We start from the raw sequence: 24895 nt of genomic DNA on the forward strand, positions 1-24895 counted from the left end.
CATGGAGACATTATGAGACTGTGCTGTTATACCTGGCTTTTCTTAAACATGGCCTCTGGGGACTGAACTCAGGTCCCTGTGCTTGCAAGGCAAGCACTTAACCAACCGAGCCATCTTCTTTAAGGAGCCATTCCCTTTTAAGGAACTTGTTGTTTAAATTTCTTGTGAACTTCAGTTTGACTGGACAGATTCTTTACAACCAACCTAGAAAATTCAAGTTATTGCTCTACTAAGCAAACATGTCTAAGTTAAGGATTTTTTAAAAATCTGTGGGCAATGCTTACTGAATGCCCTCCAAGAAACTGATGTAAGGCTCTGGACTTGTAGTATGTATATCCCATCTCAAAATCAGGAAGCTGAGGCCCAGAAAAAGGAAGTACCCTGTCCGAGACTAGCCAGCCAAGGATAGAAATCCAGGATGGGAGACAGAGGGCTGTCATGCCGCAGACTTCCCACCATGCTCCACCAATGTCCTTTCTCTCTTGCCGTATCACAGCAAGGAGCCAAGAACAGACAGGCCCCTAGCTTCATGCACAGGTGTGTGCATGCTCTTAGGAGATTCACAGAGCCGGGGTCCTTCAGACATTCTTGAAAATGCTAGGCTTCTCTTCAGAAGACGAAAGTGCCAACTTAGATGCCGATCCACAGACGCCAAAGGTATAGATACTGGGGGTCACGTTGGCCTCCAAGGGGTCACGTTGATGCTGCAGATAGGACCCAGGCCTCAGTCAGACCTAGTTAAGTTCTGTCATCTTCAGCAAGTCTGAGTCCTTCCTCCTCAGGGATGTAGTAAGGGTCACCGAGCACCCGTCTAGCGCATAAGAGAAAAGCTGGGCCATCTGCCAGTAGTGCTAACTACACAATCGCACTGCATTAGCCGCTTATATGAGTACAATCATCAATTCCCTTAGCTCGCATACCAGCCCCAAGAGGGTGAAAACATTATCTTCATTTTACAGCAGAGGTAACTGAGGGGGAAGGCATCTGGGGGCTCAGCCAGCATCAATCAGGGGAGACTGCTCTTATTGGCAAGGGAGGTGGCTCAGTCAACATAGTGTTTGCTGTACAAACGTGAAGACCAGAGTTAGGATCCTCAGCACCCCTTAAAATGTTAGGCATGTCGGGATGTACCTGTAAATCCCAGGGCGGGAGAGATAGAGACGGGGGACCCTAGAGCTTACTGGCCAGCCAGTCTAGCTAAATCAGTGAACTCCAGGCTCAAGGAGAGCCCATCTCAAAAAGGTGTGGCGTCAAGTGATTGGAGGAAGTTTCCACAGGCATACACACCCATGCGCACATGTGTCCACGCACATGTGAACATGTGCATACATACATGCCACACACACGGGAGGTGGCTGTTTATTTTGGTTGCCTCTGAAGCAAAAGTCAGACAGAGGAGCCCTGAATATCGTAAGCCTTCCAAATGTCTAGGGTGATAGCTGAGATTACTGGAAGGCAGTGGTGGCTGGTCAGCCTTAGGGAGTCATTGGCTGTTAGTGTCAGCATCTGCCCCTTCATCTTCTGATGGGAACAGAGACATCCAGCACACAAGACATAGGCAAGGGCTTGGGGGATAAAGCCCTGGGTGAGGAATGAGGAGGCACCTCCCTTGCTGGAGCATCATTAGCTCCATAGACACTTCAGCAGGAATCCAGCCCTAGGCAACGCATCGGGTGGATATTTCCTGTGAAGCCGGATAACTGGAGGTTTCAGCATAGTGCCCCACGGGACTGCTGGTGTGAGGGACAAAGGGGTTTCTTTCACCCGGGCTAGAAATAGAAAAGAATCCCAACATTGAGCCGTAGCAGCACCCTGGCCTGGGTGACCGCCTAGTCCAGCCAACTTGCCCTCCTTGCCCTGTTTCTGCATCCGGCCTGCAGCCTGCTTGGGAAGCATCGCATCTTTGTGCTGGTGGCTTGACCCTTGTGAGCGCCATCATTCTTTCCACCGCCACACTACCCAGCTCAGCCGAGAAGGAAAAGCCACACTACCCAGCTCAGCCGAGAAGGAAAAGCCAACACCTTCCCCTTCTCTTTTGTTAGAAGCCACCCTCTTGCTAGCCGAATTTCAGGAAGCTCCTTGGGGTGCACAAATTTGTGGGTCTGGATGGTACAGTGGAGACTGCTCTGGATAGAAGAGCAAAGGTCAGAGTGGCCGGTGCCCAGCACCTCCAAATGAGCAGCAAGGAAAATTGCCCACTCTTCACCAGTCCCCTGCTTCAAGCGCCAGGCAAAAGAGCCTGGCCAGTCCTTGCCAGTAGGGGGCAGGTCCATTTCAGTGTTGAGGCAGGCTTTCTGATGTGGCATGTAAGGATGGAGGTGTAGAGCTATGCCCTAGGGTTGTGCTTTCTCCTGCACCCCTCTACTTAACAACCACAAGAGAGAAGAAAACTGTCTACAAAGGAGCCATCTTGTTCTTGCAGACCCTGGAGACCATGGACACAGGCAAGCCATTCCTTCATGCCTTTTTTATTGACCTGGAGGGCTGTATTAAGACCTTCAGATATTTTGCCGGATGGGCAGACAAGATCCAGGGCAGAACCATCCCCGCAGGTGAGTCTGCCCAGTATAGACTGTAGCCTCCCTTGGGTTTGTTGGGGAATCTGTCTCTTCCTCCCTCCAGGCGCTTCCCCTGGGACTTCCCCACAGCTCTTTCCCCACAGGGCAACACGTTGATTCTTCCAGGGAACTCAATTCCTGCTTTGAGCTCAAGCCATGTCTTTGTGCAACAGATCAGACCTGGCATCTTTGCAGGCTTCTCTATTTCTCTATTCCTTTCTTCTTCTTCTTCTTCTTCTTCTTCTTCTTCTTCTTCTTCTTCTTCTTCTTCTTCTTCTTCTTCTTCTTCTTCTTCTTCTTCTTCTTCTACCACGTGAAATTCCTTTTTGTTCGTGTGTGTTTTTGTTGTTGTTGTTGTTGTGGGGTTGTTTCATTGTTGTTGTTATTTGGCTTTTGTTTTTCTGAGACCGGGTCTATCTGTTGTGTAGCTCTGGCTGTCCTAGAACTTGCTCTGTAGACCAGGCTGACCTTGAACTCCCAGAGATTCACTTGCTTCTACCTCCCAAGTTCTGGGACTAAAGATGTATGCTGCCAAACACTGGGTCTATGTGGAATTCTTGACCATGACTGTGTTCTTTCCCTGTGTCTCCTCCCTTTCAGATAACAACGTTGTGTGCTTCACCAGGCACGAGCCCATCGGAGTGTGCGGGGCCATCACCCCAGTGAGTATGGACGCTTGCCGCCACAGACTGTTCCTACCGCTGCAACCACCATTGCCTGAGTGCAGCCTAGAGGCATGGGCCTCTGTGCCTGAGGGTGTCTGGGGTGCTTCAGGGAGTTTGGAAGGAGACACGGTAGGCTCCAGCACAGTGGCCAGAAGTGGCCCGCTCCTCTGAGATGGAGAATCTCTTAACTGGAGCTGCAGAAAGGAGGTTTGGTCAATAGGGAAAAGGGCTTTGCATCAGTGGGACCTGCCTGGGCAAAGACATGGATTGGCAGCCTCCATGGAAGGAAGCAGAGGAAGGGTGGTGAGTGCTAAAATGAGCACACCTGTCAGATAACAAGGTCCATTCTTGCTGCCTGGGACACCAGGTCACTGAGACTTGCACATGATGGGAAACTCAGTGCTGCCTGTTTGGGTCACTTCCGTAGTAATTGAGTAAATGAGGACAGAAGAGACAAGGAAAGTGTCACCCTTTGGGAAGCATTTTGGAGGGAAGGGGAAGACACGTGGGATAGAAGTGTTACTGTGTTAACATCTCCAAGGTGCAGCTAAGCAAGCCCTGGGATCCTGCAGTCTTGCACGAGCCAATGCTGTCCTTCAAAGCCCCATTCTGACCATGCAAAGGAGGTTTTCTCCTCCACAGAGGGGAGTGGGCCCTGGGTTGGGGACACAGTGGATCTGAGCCTCAGGGCCCTCTTCTTGTGCTCTGGCACAGTGGAACTTCCCCCTGCTGATGCTGGCCTGGAAGCTAGCTCCTGCCCTGTGCTGTGGGAACACCGTGGTCCTGAAGCCAGCTGAGCAGACACCTCTCACCGCCCTGTACCTTGGCTCTCTCATCAAAGAGGTAAGAAGTCTGGAAAGAAGATGTTAGATATTCTAGATAGAATCATCATGGAGCTAGGCACCATGAAAATTCGTGACAGCAGCCACCAACGCACAGAGCAGAGGGAAGGGCATGACTGTATTTTGCTTGTGGTAGCTGATCTGGAAGCCGCTGTTCCGCATCATAGTCCTAATAAGATCTGATTCCTCTAAGTCGCAAACCGGTTGTGAGCACTCTGTTTTATCTAGAGCATTTGCAGGAGGGTCAAAAAAGAGGGAGCCCCAAATTCTGCAGGTCCTGGGCTCAGTGGCCACGGGACGTGAAAGGTTCTTTCTCCTCTGGGAAGGGTGGCCTTGCCAGCTAGTTAGATAGCTACAGCTGCGCATAGGTCCCCAAGAGTCTCCACAGTGTCCTTCCCACCCCAGGGGAGCCACAACTCAGGGAAGCAGTGACCTAGAGGGACACCTACCAGACACACCTGGCAACATATTTCAGTTATTCCATCATCGGCGTGCACATAGCAAAGACCGAAAGGACAGGAAGAAAGATGAGCTGAAAGACTCAGACTGTTGCAGCTGGAAAGTACCTGCTGGACTGCTGAGGGAGGCTGGGACCTCTGGAACCAGCCAGGTCTCACCTTTCTTTCAGGGGCCACATAGGGCACGCTTATCATGGAAAAGAGGCTCTAGGATCCCAACATTCACAAGTGTTACAGAATAATGTCTAGGAAAATAAAGATGCAAACATTGTGCCCTAAAAATGGCATTTTGCAAATAAAGTAATAGCCAAGAACCAGCTGTGTTGGGGATGGCACCTTCTTTCTGGTTAGTTTGGTGAGAGTCTTGTTAATGGAGAGGTTTCCCATATGTACCTTGCATGAGTGTGAGTATGGAAGAATCAGCAGCCCCCTGCCTCAGCAAGTGCCAATCCTGGTTGAGCCCAGTGGGGCCAGCAAGGGGAAGGAGTTCTCATTTTACCCAGATGGGGGTGGGGCAGAAGAAGACATAACACTGAGTTGGCAAGAGCATGGATGCCTTGGATGGTGGTGTGACCAAGGAACTGCTCCTTCCCTGAATACACACACAAACATACATACACACACAGTCACATACACACATAGTCACACACACACAGTCACATACACAGTCACACACACAGTCACATACACACAGTCACATACACACAGTCACACACAGTCACATACACATAGAGTCACACACACACAGTCACATACACACATAGTCACACACACAGTCACATACAGTCACATACACACAAAGTCACACACACAGTCACATACACACAGTCACATGCACACATAGTCACACACAGTCACATTCACACACAGTCACATACACACACAGTCACACACACACATAGTCACACACACACACAGTCACACACACACAGTCACACACACAGTCACATGCACACATAGTCACACAGTCACATACACACACAGTCACATACACACACAGTCACACACACAGTAACACACAGTCATACACACACAGTCACACACACAGTCACACACACACAGTCGCATACACACAGTCACACACACAGTCACACACAGTCGCATACACACAGTCACATATACACAGTCACACACAGTCACACACAGTTACACACACAGTCATATAAACACACAGCCTCACATACACAGTCACACACACACAGTCACACACACAGTCATATAAACACACAGTCACACACAAGTCATATATGCTCTCATATTTAAATATTTACACAAACATGCACACACAGACTCACATATGATCTCTTACACACATACAGGTGCACCCATTCACACACTCATACTCATACATTCATACACAGTCTCTCACAAATACACATGTTTTCACATTCCCATGCTTTCTTATTCATGTTCACATGTATACACATGCAGACATACAAGCACACACACACACACACACACACACAGGCAATCTTATACAAGAGGACCACTGCCACCTAGTGGCATCCCTGAACCTTTGCCCCCGAGCCCTGTACAGTGAAAGGCTCTTAGGGTGATCAATTCTAAGTACTTTCAGGTTTGCGTTCCTAGCTTGCAGCAGAAGATTAGGATGAGGGGTGAAAAGGGGGTGCGCTGCCTATGTAGGTATGTCCTGGCCAGTGCGTGACCCAGCTTCCCTTTGAGGATGCTGCTCTGCTTGGGAACATCACAGGGATACAGCTCTTGCCACTCCTGCAGATGGGTCTGCGGCTGCAGCTGGTGCTGCCCATCTGATCCTTTGATGCCATTTCTGTTCCTCCCAGGTCGGGTTCCCTCCAGGTGTGGTGAACATCGTGCCAGGCTTTGGGCCCACAGTGGGAGCAGCAATCTCCTCTCACCCACAGATCAACAAGATAGCCTTCACGGGGTCCACAGAGGTGAGCTTCCTTTGTGAGCTTCTGGCAGCCACAACAACCGTTCTGTCCTCTGAGACCCACAGACATTTTCTTGAGAAGCTCAAATACAATTTGCTTCTTCTATTCTAAATATAACTATTAGTAAAATGTCACTGTTCCAGTCTCCAAGCTAAATAAATAGTTGTTAGAACTTGGAAGACTTTAAAAAAATAAATGAGAGATAAGATAAAATAAAAATGTAAAACATCTGTATAGTAAACAATAGCATATCAATTACAGCTAAGAGATGATAAACAAGCTGGTAGAAAACCAGTTGTATGACCTGGAGCTTTCCAAATGTTTATATGTCCTTCATATGTGAAGAGCACCTAAAAATCAATGAAAAGAAGAAGACAAGCAGGATGATGGGGAAAATAGATGTCTCTGAACTATCTAGTCTGGCTAGAAGCCCCTTCCTGGCTCCTGGCTCCCCCCTGTAGCAGCCAGGGTGAGCATCCTTGGAGACTCTAGTCAGAATTAGACCATAGCCTCCATCCGCCATTCATCTGTGTGGCATTAAACGGTCCTGGCACTGTGCACACTGAGAAATTCAGCTCCAAGTTGTGGGGTCTACCCTGAACTCCTGGGTCTTTCCCAGCTCAGAGGTTCTTGGGGGTCTAGTTATACTTGTTGCCAGGATGTGTCAGGAGGGGCATTTTAGGCCAGTGCACCTCTATCTGCGTACCCAGGGTACAGAGAGACCCTGTCACCATGTGTGGGGGTGTTGTCCTGTGGCACTACATCAGCTACCAATTCTCACTCCTCCTCCCAAGGTGGCCTCAGTCTCTAAGGGTTCTAGATTGGCCACATGGCATCACAAGGATAAGCCATTTTTACCGTTTCCCTAACTTGACAATCCCCTCATCTCGGCATGACCTCCATAGCAAGCTGGCAGAGTCTTGGCTGTCACTCTTAGCAGGGTGACCAGCAGCAGTGGCCATCCTGGGGAACCAAGGCTGTGTGACAATGTGATACTGAGGTGCTTCACTGAGGCAGATGACCACGGTACCACCAGGCCTGCATGCATCTGCTGGGGCCAAGTTCACCATGTCTAAGAGTTCACAAAACCTGTTTTCACCCTGAAGGTTGGCAAGCTGGTTAAAGAGGCTGCCTCCCGGAGCAACCTGAAGCGAGTCACACTGGAGCTGGGGGGCAAGAACCCGTGCATCGTGTGTGCCGACGCGGACTGTGAGTCACGGGGGCTGTAGCACTTTCCTCACTTCCTGGTGTCTGTTCAGGACCCATGAAAAGAGGAGCAAGCACATGTAAGGGGATGCTTCTGTCATGAGACGGACCACTTGCTGTCCCTCTCAGACTGTGGGTGGCTTACAGGTACTGCAGGCTATGCCTTCTGAAGGCTAACATCACCTTCCTGCACCTAAGAAAATAGAGGGAGATGTGAGAGCCCAAAGACCAGGTCCAGTTTCTCCTGCAAGGGGCCCTTCTGGGCTAGGGAAGGAGGAGGCGGGCTTCCCTACTCAGTCCGCTATTTTTCTGTCCTTCAAGTCAGTATCCCTGCACTTAGGCTCTTGAACGAGTTGAAGTCTTTCTTCTTATGTCTTGGGCCTGACACAGCAGAGGACAGCCTTGCTGATCCTTCAGAACACAAAACAGAAACATGCTCTAGGGGTCATTCCTGTGTCCCTTCTTCCCTGGGAAAGTCACCTGCATGGCAGCTGGGACCAACTACTGTCTTGCCAGAGCCCTGTGACACAATATTAAAATGCGTGTTATTGTTGGCTGCTGTGTCCAGAAGAAGTCAGAGAGAAACACACTGGGCACCCCTTCACCTGCTCACTAGGTCACCTGATCTTAGGCCACCTCTCAGAAGGTGTGAGCCCTCAAAGGCCTTAGAACACCTAAACTTTAAAGAACAGCCTCCTCCGCTGTCTGCTGGTGCCAGACCCTACACAGAGAACAAAGCCTTCCACTCCACACTCAGATAAGACTGGAATCGAAAATAGCCCTGAGAAATAATGACACAATTTCTCACGAAGATGTGAAGGAGTGGTAGCCATTCCTTCCCCTGAAGCTGGTTTGCAGTGGGAGAGAAGAGCGAGGAAGGAAGCGAGGGAGACCGTGGAGAGGGATTGCCCAGCTCTTGCCTGAGAAATGTCATTGCTGGAGTCACTTAGAGAGGTTCTATATGTTTCCTACTGTGGCTCATACGTGGGGTTCTAAACTCCCATCACAAAGAGCCAGGACTTTTTTTGGTCCTACCTTCTGTCCACTGGATGAAGCTGAAGGGAACCCCACAACAAAACCCTAGAAGCAGGCTATGTAAGGGCTGGTTTTCCAGGGTCATGAAAACAGAGCCTGCCCCCCTTCTCCTCCTGCCTGCTCCTCCAGGCACCACCACCCCACAAAATTAAATCCTGACATAATGTCCAGGGTGTCACACGCCATTCTGCCACTTTGGTCATCCTTCCCGGCTGTCATGAGGGACAGGAAATGAACTGGTGTCTTGAGGAGAGGCGTTTGAGCCTAGCCCCTGGCTCAGCTGCAGGGGTGCAGCAAGGACAGGGAGCCTTGAGAGACTGTCCTGTGACAGCCCTGCTAGGGTACGGACAGGAAAGCTGGGGTGGGGGTCCCATGGACAGATGAGCTGGAAGTGTTCTGGTTCGGCGCTCATTAGCATATTAATGGCACTGAGAAATCTTGCTTCTTGGACTTAGTAAACTCAGACTTGATGGATCTAAAATCCTTTCCCCCTGTCCTCTCCTTTGGGAAGCACTGAGAAAGAAAAATTAGTTTCTGAAGTGCAGTCATCTGGGGCCTGTTTCCTTGTGGGGGCAATTAGCGTTCCAGCTGTCGCCCGGCCTACAGTAACAACTTAATCATTTCCTCTCGCCTCCCCCGACCCCCAGTGGACTTGGCGGTGGAGTGTGCTCACCAGGGAGTGTTCTTCAACCAAGGCCAGTGCTGCACCGCGGCCTCCAGGGTGTTTGTGGAAGAGCAGGTCTACGGGGAGTTTGTGAGGAGGAGCGTGGAGTATGCCAAGAAGAGGCCAGTTGGAGACCCCTTCGATGCCAAAACGGAGCAGGGGCCCCAGGTAACCAACAAAAACACATCTCCACGTGTAGTGCTCCTCTGGGGACCTAGCTAGGCAGAAGTATGGCCACAGACAGGGTTCCCTGCAAGGAGAAGAACCAGATTGCGCTGTCACGTGGAAGCTGAAGAACCTGGTTTTCTCAGACAATGGAGCTACAGTCATGGGAAAGAGGGAGGAGCCAATGGATCTGGGCCACAAGGCTATCCGTCCATACCCTGTAACCTTCTTGATAATGGTGACCTTAAAACCCTGGGAATAGGTCACGGAGAGAGTTTCCTGAACGCTGAAGAAGAGGGGCACAGCCAGGGCAATGACTGACAAGTCTTGACTCAGGGACCCTCAAGGCCATGTGCCTTACATCATGAGGTAACCCCCAGGAACCATAGGGCAGAGAAACTCTAGGGATTGGATTATATGCTGGGCAGTGGGAACGGGTTTCTGCCGGCCTGGACAGGATGCAAATGGATGTAACCACGGAGTTTAATAACGTTTGTAAAGGGCACATCCTGTGTGCCTTTCTTGCTAATGATAAGTGAAGCCAAGGGAAGGATATTCAAGAGGGCAACCTGGCCACCCCTGCATTATCACAACAGAACATGGTGGTGGTTCTTTGTGTTTTTGCCAGGCCCCTGCTTAACCCTGAGTTTCTAGCCATATCCATGACTTACCCACCATTGTCTATCCCAGAAGCTCATAGTTTACCACTGAGTCGGCACCAAATGTTTACACAGGAAGCTACTGAGCTCAAACTAAGCTCTGTGGCTTTACTCTTCCCAGCCCTTAATCCCCTCATCTTGGAAATGAGAGCACTAGAGGGTGTCAGAGAGATGGCTCAGTGGTTAAGAGCACTGCCTGCCCTTCCAAAGGTCCTGAGTTCAATTCCCGGCAACCACATGATGGCTCACAACCACCTAAAATGAGATCTGGTGCCCTCTTGAGGAAGAGACCTCATAAACTTAGACCATGAAACCCAATATGGACGAGTTCAACAGAACTGCCTTATATGGACTGCCCACACAAGTTTCAACATTGCCAGGGCATAAATTTTATTTCAGTTTCAGAGGGTGTCTCATCACCGTAAAGTACCTAATGGTGGAAACAGATTTGTTCTTAGGGAGAAGCACTGACTGGCGGCGCTCTAACCTAGGAGGCACACACATCCCTGTGTGATTTTAGGACATCTCCGTCAGTTTTGCCTAGCCATCCTGAGCGGATACTGGAAAGAAATGGAGGGAGATTTTCCGGCCAAGGTGATGCCAACCGTGACTCCAGCGCTCTGTGCTCTGTGGCTCTGGTGTCCTGTGTTTCTGGCAGGAAAGTGGTGTACATACCTCATTCCCAACCTCAATCACAAATTCTGAAGTCCTGACGCAAGGTAGCCTGTGGCCTCCGTGCAAACACGGCCCCAAATTAGTAACAAATTCACAAGTTTTCGAGTTAATCTGGAACAGAATAGGAGCTTTTTCTCCCATCATTTCCTTCCTTCTCTTCCCAAGTCTCCAGTGTGGCGTTTGGAGCCAGATACACAGGTTCTTCCCGGGAGTGGGTGTCCATCCCACCTGCACTCTGCCGCGCAGACTCCCTTTGGAACTCACTTAGCCTATCTAACCTGCACATTATATTAGGATCCTGTGATCTCCCTCCTTCCAAGACCTTTAAGGTTTTCCTCTGCAAGGATGTCCAGCTGCCTAAACACTCCTGTCTGTCTCAGGCCTGTGGAAGAACTAGCTGACCTAGATCGGGGGCCAAGACTGGAGACCGCTTGCTGGACCGCCCCATCATCTTTCGGGTTAGCTTGGCAGATGAGCAAGGAGGCCACCTGGCCTGCTCGGGATCCAGAGGCATCCTCTGCAGAGCCAGCACAGCCGTGGATGGTCCTGAGGGAGCCATCTTTTCCCACTTCTGGTGCTGCGCCCTGCCCTGTCATTTCACTTCCTGACAGATCTTTCTTCCTGTACTGTAGGCACCAGCTGACATTTCATGGGTGGCTATTAGATTTAAACAGCATGTTTATGAGGACTCATGTGGGGAGTGAAGTTTGGGAGTGTAAGAGTTCCGACAGGGACCCGTGCTGCCTACAGAGACAATGGGATCTGTCAATACAACAAAGTTCCAGCCAGCAAAGACCTGAGGCCTAACAAAGTTGCTCCAGTGAGCTAAGTCAGCCCCCTAGGAGGAGAGAGGTTTCAGAACATAAAGTACTTTTCTTCATATTTAAAACGATGTTTTAAGTGGCATTATTTATTTAATTTTTATGTGTATACATTTGTGTATATCTGTGGGGACCAAAGGACAGTTTGACAGGGACAGCTGTCTTTTTCTACTGTGTGGACCCCTTGCCGAGTCCAGCATTGTCCTCAAGTTGTCAGGCTTGAAGGTCAGCACCAGTATTTGCTGAGCATCTCAACAGCCCCATCTGGAACTCTTAAACCAAAATGCGGTTCACCCAGAGAAGCTGACAGGGCTTGAAACTCAGGTGTTTTGGTTTCTTTCCTTACCTTTTCTGGGTGTGCCAGCCCATGGTTCTAAACCCTGTGTACAAAGGATTACAGTGTAGGTGCTCCCCTGCCCGCACCACCCCACCAACACCCGTTCTTACCTCTCCCCACCGTTGGGAGTCCCATGGTTCTTTATTCCTAGACTATTCCTCCAAGATTTCCTTACAGGTAGGCAAGCAAGCATGATTAGGCTCTTGGATTTCTTCCCCATCTCGCCGCGAAAGAGGTCATGCTGGTATCACCATTTGATATCTGGTTCTTCTTTTATTGTCCCTTACATAGAAACTCAAAGAACTTTCTATACTTGAAATGCGCCTGTTTACTTTTCATCCTTTTTCTATATGTACATATTTATGGTATGCCTGTGCGTGTTCATATGTGTATGCAGCCATGTTTACATTATGTGTGCATGTACTATATGTTTGTGTGGAGGTCAGATGTCGAGGTCAGGTTCTTCCTCTATCACTGGCCACCATTTATTTTTTGAGAGGATTATAGGTATGGGTCACCATGCCCCGATTTTCCCATGGATTCCAGAGATCTGAACTCAGGTCCTTAAGTTTTGCCAACTGAGCTGTCTCCTTGGCCCTGAATTTTTCTTTCCTACTTAGTGTTACTGGAATGTAACCAAGTCTCCTATCTAAAAGCCTCAAGAATAGTGTATCTGCTTAAATTCTATCTCTCTCAGCCTTGGAGGGAAGAAACTGGGTCAAATGTGTCATGATGGAATATTTGTATTTGAGGAAGAAAGCTATGAATGAGGACAGAATGAGCATCTTCTAGGCCGAGCCATCCCCAAGAGAGGTAGCCTTTTGACAGATGGTTGAGTATTGTGTCCTGCAGCTGGGTATCAGTTTGTGGCTTGTCGTATAGGGCACCTTGGAGTCAATGAGGAGTTAGTGGAAGGTAGAAAGGACCTTTCTGGGTTTGTTTCCCTCCAGCCAAGAAGCAGCCCCATCCCCTACTGTTGAGGCTCATGCCACTGTTCCCAGGGATGCTGAATCAAGTATTCAGCTCTTGCCCCCTCCTCTGCACTAAATAATTCCAGTAGTACCCATTGCCCAAGCTGTGGTGCACAGGTAAATATTGACACCACCAGACTTGAAATTTAGACAAAGTGAAGGCGTCTTAGCCTAAGTATATCCCAAACACTGTTTGGTGTATACTTATACTAAAAGTGATCACGCGTTGTGGTTCTGATAGTCACATTCAGCTGGGCATCTTGTGTTTTTACTTGTTAAATCCAGTAATCCTAGCAGAATGCCAAGACCTGAGGGAATGCAATCATTTCAGAACCCATTGAACCCTTACACTTGACCTCTCAGCACGAGGAGGGGAACTAGACATGTGAGCGAGGCCTCAAGCTGAAGGTGAGAAGAGCCAACCTCTTCGTGGTCCCTTATTCCAAAGAGCCCCCGGTTTGTGCACGGGAGGACTATCTTCCCACAAGGCTGTCTGTTCTCTGATCTAGGACTTGACAAGGACACAGAGCAGAGGACCCCTGATGGTGCTGAGGGACCTTGAAAATAAGACAACAGTCCCCTTCTGGTGCCTCTGATTCCCTTCTGTGTTTTGCAGATTGATCAGAAGCAGTTTGACAAAATCCTCGAACTGATCGAGAGCGGGAAGAAAGAAGGAGCCAAGCTAGAATGCGGGGGGTCAGCCATGGAGGACAGAGGGCTGTTCATCAAGCCTACTGTCTTCTCAGATGTTACAGACAACATGAGGATTGCCAAAGAGGAGGTGGGTGCAGCTACAGCCAAAACTGGGGCCCTGGGGTTCCTTCAAAGAATTCTTCTGAGGCCCCAGGAATCCCGGAAGTCTTTACAGGGTGGCCAGTTCCATTTCTGGGTGGCCTTGCTGTCTTTTGGGGCTCTGGGGTCTCTGGTGAGCCCCAAGACCTACAGCAGCTGTAGTTGCTCCAGCTCCATTTCCATCCTTGCTCACGGTCTCCAAGCAACAGCAGTTCATTTCCTTCCAACTCATGCACAGCCCCGGGGCCAGCATCTCTCAGCCTTGTGACTGTTACCAGGCACCAAACTATGGACTCAGGACCTGTGGTACTTCACACTCTTCAGACTGTCCTTAAAACAACAAGAGTCCCTCAAGGAATGTGTTCCAGTTTTAATTCTTCTCATTGACCTTGCCGCCACGGTTGGGGAGAATGGAGATTAAGCAGACCCCCATAAAAGCGGAAATCTCCCCTTTGCCTCTCAATCCCAACATTAGGCACATGGTGGCTGTTTCTGCACAGGCTCAAAAGAAGCAAGTTTGAGGTCAAGTGACTAGATTTTCAAGAACAGAAGAAAGGCCATGTGATGGGTGGGCGTGGGCTTCCCTGTAAGGAGAGTATCCTTTTCTGTTTTGTTTTGATTTTTGGTTTGTGAAGACAGGGTTTCTCAGTAGCTATGGAGCCAGTCCTGAAACTTGCTCTATAGACCAGGTTGGCCTCAAACTCACAGAGATCTACCTGCCTCTACCTCCCAAGTACTGGTATTAAAGGTGTGTGCCACCATCGCCTGGCCTGGTACTTTCTCCTAGATGTGTTGAAAGGTTTCTCACAGTTCTGTGGTGGTACAGAGCTTAGATCCTCTTTTTTTCCCCTTGTTTTCTCTGTGTATCTTTGGAGCCTGTCCTGGAACTAGCTCTTGTAGAGCAGGCTGGTCTCGAACTCACAGAAATCTGCCTGTCTGTGCCTCCTGAATGCTGGGATTGAAGGTGTGCGCCACCACTGCCCAGCGTCAGAGCTCAGATCTTTGTGCATCTCTTTTTAAAATTGTTCTTTCACTGCTGTTGCTGTTTTGCATACTTCTTGATGAGATGTCCCAAGGAAGCTGAGAAGCCATTTCCAGAGTCCGCACACTGTCCTGGCGTGTAATCCCATCCAGCAGTGAATCAATCCCAAGCTTCCTTCAGAATCCCTCTAAGTGGGCAACCCTGTGCTACCCCTCTCCCTCTCTCCTTTGCTCTGTGACCATTGGCCCATCCTTCCCCTGGGACTCACTACAGAAACAGTTTAAACATCTTCATTAAGGTACAAAGCCACCAGGAGAGCAGCCCTCACCCACGTGCAGACACCCTTCTAGAGGACTTCGCAGAGTGCCAGCCAATGGTTCTCCTTCTGTACACCTTGCTGGGAAGGCTCTGAGACAGTTCTCAAAAACAGGGCTGGCATGGAGGGGACCATAGATGCAATGAGTGTATACTTTTGGGTCTTCCATTTCTGTCCTATCTTAATCCCCCTCATTCCAATTTTAGCCATCACACAATTACAGAGGTCTTGGAGGGTTCTTTGTCCTGAGGGAGGCACTCTGGAACTATGGAAAGGCATAAAAACTGTGTGCCTGATCAGGGCACACAATTCCCTTCACGCAGGTCTGCTATTACTCTTTTTGTAATTGATTACAGATTTTCGGACCAGTGCAGCCAATACTGAAGTTCAAAAATCTTGAAGAAGTGATCAAAAGAGCGAACAGCACTGACTATGGACTCACGGCAGCGGTGTTCACCAAAAACCTCGACAAAGCCCTGAAGCTGGCTTCTGCGCTGGAGTCGGGCACAGTCTGGTGAGCCAAGCATGCGTGCTGGAGCATGTGCGTTATCTGAGCTGCAGGCTTGCTAGCTTCATTTTCTTCCCATTGGCGGAGATTGCGTGATGTGCCCTCACTGTTTGAGTGACTTGGTGACTGTCCTGTGAAATGGGCACCCGATAGCCTTAAGTCCTTCATTTTTCACCTGGAGAAGTCAAGGCATAGAAAGAGACAGAATAATTTCTCCAGCATCACGTAACTAGTGAAGTTGGCCCTGGGGGTTTGATTGTAGAGCATTCATTCCTTGCTGAGAGAACAAAGTCTATGGCCAATCATGTTGTAGGAATTCTTACAGCCGGTGGTTACCCGCCCGCTGGGGCGTGGCCTCTTATACTATATATGCTGATGCAGAGCATGCCTTTGGCCTCTCTGTTTCGGTTGCGGATTTCGGTTTTTGATCTCTGTTTAAGCAGAGGACTCTGATTTGTGAGTCTACCCCTAAATAAATATCTATTTTTCAATTCTGAGCTAGTGTGGGATTTTTTAAAGTGTCCTTCTTCATTTGGCACCCAACAGGCCCAAAGCAGTTTCTTTATTAACCAATGAAAGCAACACAAAGACAAACGGACCTCCTATACCACACTCAAGCCTCTCATGTGTGCAAACAGCTTAGGAACATCTTCCAGCTTGATTGCTTATTTGCTATTATCTGTCTGTCTGTCTGTCTGTCTGTCAATCTACATATCTATCTATCTATCTATCTATCTATCTATCTATCTATCTATCTATCTATCATCTATCTACCTATCATCTATCTATCTACCTATCATCTATCTATCTGTCTGTCTATCTATCTGTCTATCTATCTATCATCTATCTGTCTGTCTATCTATCTATCATCTATCTGTCTGTCTATCTGTCTATCTATCTATCTATCTATCTATCTATCTATCTATCTATCGCTTTTGGATCTGGAACATACTAGAAAGGCATTTTACCACTAAGATATACCTCATCCCTTCCTGCCTACTTCAAAATCATCTACATGCTTTGTGATACCTAATACCGTACTGTGTTGTACACTATTGCTTAGAATACTGTTAAAGAGAAAAATATTTCTGCACGAGAACTTTGGGTGTGAAGTTGGTTGGATCTGAATTGGTTGTTCCCAGGGTGCAGAAGCTATGGTGATCAAGGGTCACGGGACATAGCGGAGGAGGCTCCAAAGCCTGGACCTTTGAGCTGTGTCACCCGACCTCTCTGATTTTGTCTCTAGTGGATTCTAAAGGCAGAGCATAACTAACCTGCTAAGTATGGATGCTTATCTCTGTTCCCTGATAATTCTGAAGATTCGGTACTCACGCCCATTCCCCGATGAATGGAATGAGACTCAAAGAGGCTGAATAAGCTCAGAGTCATGCACGTAGTCTAGAAAGCAGAGCTCTGGGGTCAGGCCTGCTCATTTCACATTAACTCCTCCCCTAGCTCTCTTCCTCCATATATTCCAGCTGTAGTTTCAAAGGAAGCAGGAGTAAAGAGCGTAAGGGGTGTGCTGTGATCAAGTTATAGAAATTTTGCCCAAAGGCAAAGCATTGGGTGGGCATTGCTATGCCTCCAGTGTCTCAAGATGCAGGCGAGCGTTCTCCAGGTAACCAGAGCTCCTTTCTCCCTTTCTCTAGGATCAACTGCTACAATGCGTTCTACACACAGGCTCCATTTGGTGGCTTCAAAATGTCTGGAAATGGCAGAGAGCTGTAAGTGTTTCTGACCCCTCACCCTCCACTCTTCCGTGAAGGCTAGTGGTCCTCGATGGAGGCTGCTCAGGATCTGTCCCTTCTCCTTCCCACCCTTGTCCCTGCCCCGATGCCTAGAACCAACCTGCAGCCTCAGCTTCATGCTCCGCCCGGTGCCATCACCCTAGGGACATCCTACAGTTCTTTGGCCTAGGATAGCAGGATGGGTGTGTGTGTGAGGGTGGCGAATGTAAGTCTTAGCATACACGTCTCCATTTTGATCAGAGAAAACAGACTGGCTCTGTCAGGCTCCAAATCCGCCTGCCTTTGCTTTCAGAGCCTGGCACCAGCTTTGAGGTCATACTGTGGGTAACTCTAATTCCTTCTGGATACTATTTTTGAGGGGCTGTGCAGTATTTCCATGGCCCCAGCAGAACATTCTGGTCCTGAACAAGTTCTTCTGTGTCTCTTTCCTGCCTGACCTCCTAAGATTAATGGATGGGTAGAGTGTCCCTGGGTAGAGTCGCTACATGCTAGCTGGCATCTCTCTTCATTCCCTCTTATTGCTGTCCTGGGTTTTATTAGCCAATGTGGACAAACATCTTGGTAGGCTCAATGATCCCAGGGAGCCATCTGTGATAACACCCCAAGGCTGTTCTTGGATCTTTCTGAGAGCTCATGTTCTCCCTTTTGTTTAAACAGTTTGTGTCGTTTATATACAAATGCTTTCCCTTCTACATGTCTACCATTGTAGTCAGAACAGACCAGCCTGGGCCTCACCAAGCAGCTCTGCTTGTAGAATCTTGAGGCTGTTCCAATGGGTAGGGACTGGCTTCCACCAGCTCTTGACTGGTCTACATGGAATTAGGGCCCCTTACTCCACCTTGACTCTGCTCAGACTATCCTTAACTCATAAAAGATACTCAAAAATCATCTGCACACAGGAGCAAAACCCACACAGTCTTCTTCGCTCCTTGGTCCTGTGACTGGTTCTCCTGCATTAACTTATTGATTCTTGGCCACAAAGACCTACGGCAGGAGCTCGGTGCCCCAATTGGCAGCCTGTCGTGCTTGCCATTTTGGAGCCTCTACTTCATGGCCTCTCAGAGGAGCCTTCCAGCCGAGCATGGGAGGCCAGGGCTAGGGCCACCCGAGTTCCTTCCAGGCTCCTCCAACAGTAACAACGCTGGTGACAGCTGGCATTTGCTGAGCACAGACTCCAGAAGGTTTTGCGAGGGCCCCTGAACAGTGGAGACAGTCCACGAGAGGGGATAACAGCTTTCAGGGGACAAAACCGACCCAGGAGGCTAGTGGATCATAAGTGTTAAAAGTAGGGCTGGAGAAAGGGCTCAGCCATTAAAGGTTAGGCTCATAACCAAAAGAACAAGAGTTTAAAAAAAAACACAAACTGGTACCCTGGCCTTGGGCTTTCCATAGTTCAGAACTCGCTAAGCAGAGCCCACCTGTGTCTTACTGGTGTTTTTAAATTTTGTTTGGGGAGATTTTGTTCTGTTTTTTTGCAGTACTGGGAAAGGGACTTAGGTCATCCAGCATGTGAGGCAAGTTCGTTACCACTGAGCTGACCCCGGCCCTAGGGGTCATCTCTGTCAGTCCCTTCAGATGAAGCCACCAGAGCACAAGTGGTCACTTGTCTCCTCTGGTCCTTTGTCTTCAGCCAGGCGGGTTGTGAGGACCAGGGAATCCAGCACCCTCACGGCCTTCCTTCTAGAGGTGGGGAGGCAGCAAGCACGCCAATCTGGAAGGACACAGAGTGATGCAGGGCACACAGAGGACACCTGCCTGGCCGCTGCTACCCTAGAACTTCTGCAGGTGTCTGGCAAAGCTTAATCACCTGGGCCACCCATATCCTGGGGTCTGTGATCCCTGTGCCTGCCACAGACTGTCTTGCTAAGCTCACAGACCTTGGCCATGTTTCATCTTGACAGCTGTGCTAGGGACTTTCTTGAATGTCTTTTTTTTGTTTGTTTTTAAATCTTTGGCATTTATTTTTCCAAAGCTTATTCTTTTTTTTTTTTTGATGAAGTATTTAAAATCCATTTGTAAGGAACCTGGAAACTGCCTTGAAAACAATTTCTATTTTCAGTTGTTTTGAATTAGTGTCTCCTTGTCGGAACAAGTTCCCCTTTTCTATGCTGGAGCATCATAAGGTGGATTCCATGGTTTTCCCCAAACTGGTCACCCGGAGCTGGGCTGGTTACTGGCTGCACATCTGCCGGCCCCTCCAGGGTGTGTTTCTGGGCTGGTCTTGGAGCCTGAAAAATCTGTTCCTTTTGATGCATTGCTTTCTGCTTCTTTGCTTTGCTGTGTAAGTAAGGCATCTGAGACAGCCAACAAAAACTCATACAACAGAGATGCAGCGAGGCCAGACCTTCCTCCCTGACTCTTAGTCTCATTTGGTTTTTTTTTATAAGTTAAAAGAAAATTAATTTTAAATTTAAAATTTTTTAAAAAATTTCATGGCAGAAACAAATAGAAACCTAAACCAAAGCTTCTGGAAAAATCACTTGTTCTGGCCTGTCTTGTGTTTCTCTTCAAATTTGACATTGAGACTCCCAGCTGAGTCTCTAAAGACGTCCTTGCTGACCACAGTTGGTCCAAGGGTATATCCCCCGTAGACCCTGTAGGCGAGAGGTGAGTGTGGTCCTGCACTCTCACAAAGGACATGATCTTTGAGCTCTTGGCGATTTTCCTCTTGAAATATTTGTTAAGCATCTTTACTACTCAAAGCTTTCTGTTAGGTTCTGGGCATTTGTCAGCGAGCTGTTATCAACCCTTGTCCCCAGCTATATTCTAGGGGGGTTATTAGGACGAAGGCTGAGCTCCCAACTGACTTTGGTGGCTGATGTCAGAAAGACTGGGTGAGGGGTTGAATGAGGACAGCAGCATCTTGAACCAGAACAACCGATGAGGAAATGGAAAGAAGAAGGAGAAATCTACAGCCTGCTTCCTGCGAGAATGTGCTGACCCTTCAGAGCTGTTTGACACGAGCTAATTCGGAACGATTTCACCCCTTTTCTTTCCGAGATCGATTAAACCACCAGCACTTAGGATTTTTGCAAAGCAATACCTTTTTTGCTCATTTGGGAAGTTTACGGTGTGTTTTCTGTGGCTATGCACAAATCCACTCATTCTCTCTGTTTGCTAATGTGGAAGCAAGCTACTTTTTGCCCGTGAAGACGCATTTTGGATACGTCCCAGTCCTTTAGTGAAAGCCACCTAGAATAGGCACTGGTGTTATTTCCACGGGCCTTTATTATTATTACAAACCTTGTTTATAAGCTTCCTTGTATATAGTTACACACTTAGGGTGGTGGTTTTCAGAATGAATTCCTAGAATTCAGTGCTCGGCCACATGAAAGTGTCTCTGTGTGATTCTACATGTCCTCGGGTGTAAGACATTGAGTGACCCTTTCACGCTTATTGGAATTTGAATTCCTTTTTCTGCAAAAAAAAAAATGAGTATGTCCTTTGTCGATTTTTCCATTTGGTGATTTGTGTTTTCCCTGTTGCTTTGTAAGTACATATAGTACATTAAAAACCACACACCTTCTTAACGGTGACATTCCTTATTCAACACAGAGTGAGTGGCTGATGTGAATTCTCCCTAGGTGGTGGAACTGAATGGTGGCATTCCCATGACACGGTTGAATCCGTCTTGGGGACTCCAATCATCTTTACTCCACAGTCCTGAGCCACCATGGCTCTTACACTCAAGGGGGCATCAGAACCACCCAGGGAACTTACTAAACACAAACAAACTGTTTGACCTCACTGAGCAAATTTCTGATACCATCAATATAATGGCTTTGATGACTCCAACATGTGTCACCAAGTTCTACAGGACAGGTGCAGCTCTCTCTGAGCTCAGATGAAGTGTCTGCTAGGCCGGAGGCTATGAGGACTGAATTTCCTAGCCTCATACTTGGCTCAAGGCCATCTTCCCAACCAGCCCAGTGGTACCTTTCTGTGTCTTGTCTCATTTTTCGCTCAGTTCTTTTCTTCAATTCTTAAGAACTACTAGGCTACCCAAATGACCCAGAAAAGTCTTTATTTTGAAATCGATTGATTAACCACAAGAATTCCATCTCCAGCATCGGTTCCCCCTTGCTGGGCCATCTACCATGTACTCCAGGACAGGGGAGCGGAATGTGGACACCGTTTATTCTTTTGCCTTCCCTGTTTTACCTGCCACAGTAGTGCTGGAGGAGGCTCCAGATTTTGCATTTCCAACATGTTCAGAAGTGATGTTGATGACACTGAGCTGAACAGCTCACCTGCAGGTCTCAGAGATGAGACAGGATTGTGATCTTTTAATACAGAGATGGCCTCTTCAGTCCCTGGCCCCTATAAGTCATTAGAGAAGGAACCATTCCAAAGATGCTAACCCGAGGGCCATCACATCCCTGTGTCTAGCCTATGCCAGTGTGTGTTCCCTTTCTTCTGCAGTCTGACCCAGTTCCTCTTACAGCTGTGCCCTTCAGAGCCAGATGTCTCTGTGGGCCCCAGGCTGCCTTCTCAGGCTTAGACATAGCTATTTCTCTCTCTTCAAGTTCTAAAAAAAAAAAATACCGCTTAAAACTGACAAAGTTGGTGCAGTTCTCACACCCCGATTCCCCTCATCCTGCAAGGGCCCCTCTTCTGCAGCCACCTGCCTGACCCAGAGAACTGACCCCTGGTTTGTTCTGTTGTTTTCCTCTCTCCTGGCTCAGGAGCAAACCCTAGCTCTTTTAAGGGCTTCAAAAGCACCATACACAGGAACTTAGCATTTAAACTCACTCTTTCAGCTCCCGACAGTTACTAAAGATATCAGAGTGCCTACTACCCCTGCTCTGTCCAGGTACCTCATTGTGTCTTGTCCCACAAACCCCAGCACTCAAACTGTGCACCTGAGAGCTCAGGCATTAGAAGAGTTTTCCCAGATCCATGAACTGACACTGTGAACTGTCCCTTTTCTGTCTTCACAGAGGTGAATATGCTCTGGCTGAGTATACAGAAGTGAAAACTGTCACCATCAAACTGAATGACAAGAACCCCTGAGCAACAGATCAGTTTCTTCCTCCAACGCTGGACAACTGTCTGTGGCAGCTCCAACTTGCCACGAGCGGAGAGCAGGATGATGGCGCTCATCTTCCCAGGACCTTCTCTTCCGGACACTCGGTCTACTAGAGTTTACTGGTTTTGATTTCCCTCTCACAACTCATGCTTTATGGACCAAACTGTGGGTGGCTGGATGTTACATGTGAAGCTGCAGGCCTGCCTGGGGAGGAACTGGTCTCCAGCTGTGACTTTGCCTTTAGCCTAAGTGCAGGACACAGCAAAGACCTCCAGGGCTCTATTAATACGAGGGTGGTCTCTGGAGTGTCCTGCAGTTATTTTAAATGCTTTGCTGACCCCAGGAGGAATGTGGAAAGAGCTTACTGCATGTGCAGCTCTCTCACGGGCTCCTCGGGGTCACCTGTGCAGGGAACAAGTCCCTCCTCATCCTGAGGTTGAAGTGGGACTATTCACAAGCAAAGGTAGGTGTTGGTAGGAAAGGAGGATCCCAGGGACTCAGTGCAGGCAGCTTAGGGGAAACATAAGCCAAGGAAAGACTTCAGAAGGCTTTGGTCTGTAGGGGTGCTGGTCCCAAGGGCTGCATACTAACCTGACGGTGGGATTCTCCTTGAAAACAACCCTGACATTGAAATGAGCAAATCAACATCCCAAAGAGTTGGCCCTGTAGTTCTGAGATGGTCAGCCATCCCGAAGGCCCTTTTCTGGCAGAGAGCATCCTTAGTGCCACCTTTGCCACTGATGGCCCATTTTAGAGCTACCCTAGCTGAGCAAACCCAGGCAGTTGAGCCGCACATTTGACACTCAGAGCCGTCATTCGCTTTCACAAATTATCCGTATACCACATTCGGTGATGGGTGCACCCGCTCCCTGTTTCTTCTCTCCATTACCTGTTTTAGATCAGTAAACTGAGAGAAAGCTGCCCACTGAACAGCTCCGTAGCTATAAAGTCCCGTTTGGGTTTCCATTTCGGATTGATTAGCTAATGACACCCGAATCCCATAAGGGACACGGTCACCAACTAAGTGACCTGGGTAATTCATTCACATTACAACATTTTTTTTCCTCTTTGATGTATCCATGTGATATGCAAATTCCATAGTTTAGCTTGGGAAACTAAAGCCGTTCTCAGAATGCTCTAAGAACAGAACCAAACCGATTGGGTCGACTGCTGTTTGGGTACTTTAACTGTCAGTAACTCACACCTCTCTAATTGGCTGTGATGCTTACACTTAAGGACTTAAGTTGGACTGAGCAACAGTGAAAATAAAGCCTCATACCGGAACCAGTGTGTGCATCAAGACGATGATGCACGAACTGGGGCTCTCAGCCCTGCCAGAGACAAGCAATATTCCATTCACCTTCCTTCCCCCTCAGCACTTATACTACCAGTAACTGATTAAACCGGGATTTGGCCTCAGACACTGACCTTTCAGCATCTCAATATCTCTAGGCACTACCCTTCACCGTAGTACATTAGAGGGTTGCTAGTCTTCCATTGTACAATAATGCCTTTAATATGAAATGTTACATTATTTATAATTGGTATCATTAATGTATCTTTTTATAGCTGTAAGTACACAGAGGTAGTATATTTAACCTTCTGTAATATACTGTATTTAGAAATGAAAATCTATATAATGTTAGATCTCACTTCTTTAAGGTTGACCCCTGTGGTATGGTTTTTCAATTGATTGGACTGGGAATTCTGATCCTAACTTCAGATCATGTTCAGCAATGACAAAATAAAATTAGACACTTGAGAAGCATTCTTTTTTTCTTCACTGAAGGACTAACCTCATTTGAATTATGTGGCAGAGTCTTCTTTCCGAGACTTGTATACTGTGGCTTTTCATAAGCAATGGTAATAGCATTAATAAACTTGTACCTTCAGTCGGCGGCACGCAGGGCTTCTTTTACCTGATGGTAATGCCCATTCCTGTAGTCTCGGCTGTTGAACAGCCCTGTACCTTACAGGCTAATTGTAAGGTGCTTTCTATGCTCCCCAAGCCCCTTTTAATCACAAACAAATGAATATTGAGTACAGAAAATGAGGATTTAGAGAAAACATTTTGTCCCCAAATAGTGACCATGTTTTGTTTGTTTTTTAGTTTTGGGGTTTTTGTGTGTGTGTGACTTTTCTCTATGATGATCTAAGGGTGTGGACCTAACTTAGCTGAAGTTCTTAAGGCTTCTAATTGCCAAGAAATGTCAGTCGCCTGGCTGTGACCTGACATTGATTCTGGAGCAGAAACCTTCACTGGACTTGGGTAGGTCTGGAAAGATCAAGCTGTCCAAAGTCCAGGTGGCTGACATGTTTGAGAAGCCCCGCCCCCTCAAAAATGGCCCAGGGGAGGTTGGACTTTTATGTCTTCTTGGACCTCTGCTAGCATGCACTGAGGTGTGTGCTACTGTGCTTATGGACGTTTCAGCTCTCAGCCAAACGTAAAGAGATGATGTAAAATCACACTTCCTTTTGTTTGACAAATTAGGGCATGACTGCCTGAAGAGAACCACTCTAGAGACAATAGGTAGAATGGGTGTGTTTGAGT

The 24895-nt window shown here is 48.1% G+C and overlaps 1 protein-coding gene across 1 annotated transcript in view; it reads left to right on the forward strand.

Moving 5' to 3' along the window:
- The window catches only part of Aldh1a3 (aldehyde dehydrogenase 1 family member A3), a 34385-nt gene extending 10886 nt beyond the window's left edge, over positions 1 to 23499 (forward strand). The window contains exons 4-13 of the mRNA XM_057756074.1: positions 2423 to 2552; positions 3159 to 3220; positions 3938 to 4066; positions 6326 to 6439; positions 7543 to 7645; positions 9325 to 9509; positions 13586 to 13750; positions 15416 to 15573; positions 17217 to 17291; positions 22256 to 23499. Of these exons, the coding sequence (XP_057612057.1) occupies positions 2423 to 2552; positions 3159 to 3220; positions 3938 to 4066; positions 6326 to 6439; positions 7543 to 7645; positions 9325 to 9509; positions 13586 to 13750; positions 15416 to 15573; positions 17217 to 17291; positions 22256 to 22328 (1194 nt within the window). The 3' untranslated portion in view covers positions 22329 to 23499. The remainder of the gene's footprint in view (positions 1 to 2422; positions 2553 to 3158; positions 3221 to 3937; positions 4067 to 6325; positions 6440 to 7542; positions 7646 to 9324; positions 9510 to 13585; positions 13751 to 15415; positions 15574 to 17216; positions 17292 to 22255) is intronic.
- The last annotated feature ends 1396 nt before the right edge of the window (positions 23500 to 24895 follow it).

Source organism: Chionomys nivalis, chromosome 23, assembly GCF_950005125.1.
Source record: "Chionomys nivalis chromosome 23, mChiNiv1.1, whole genome shotgun sequence".
NCBI lineage: Eukaryota > Metazoa > Chordata > Mammalia > Rodentia > Cricetidae > Chionomys > Chionomys nivalis.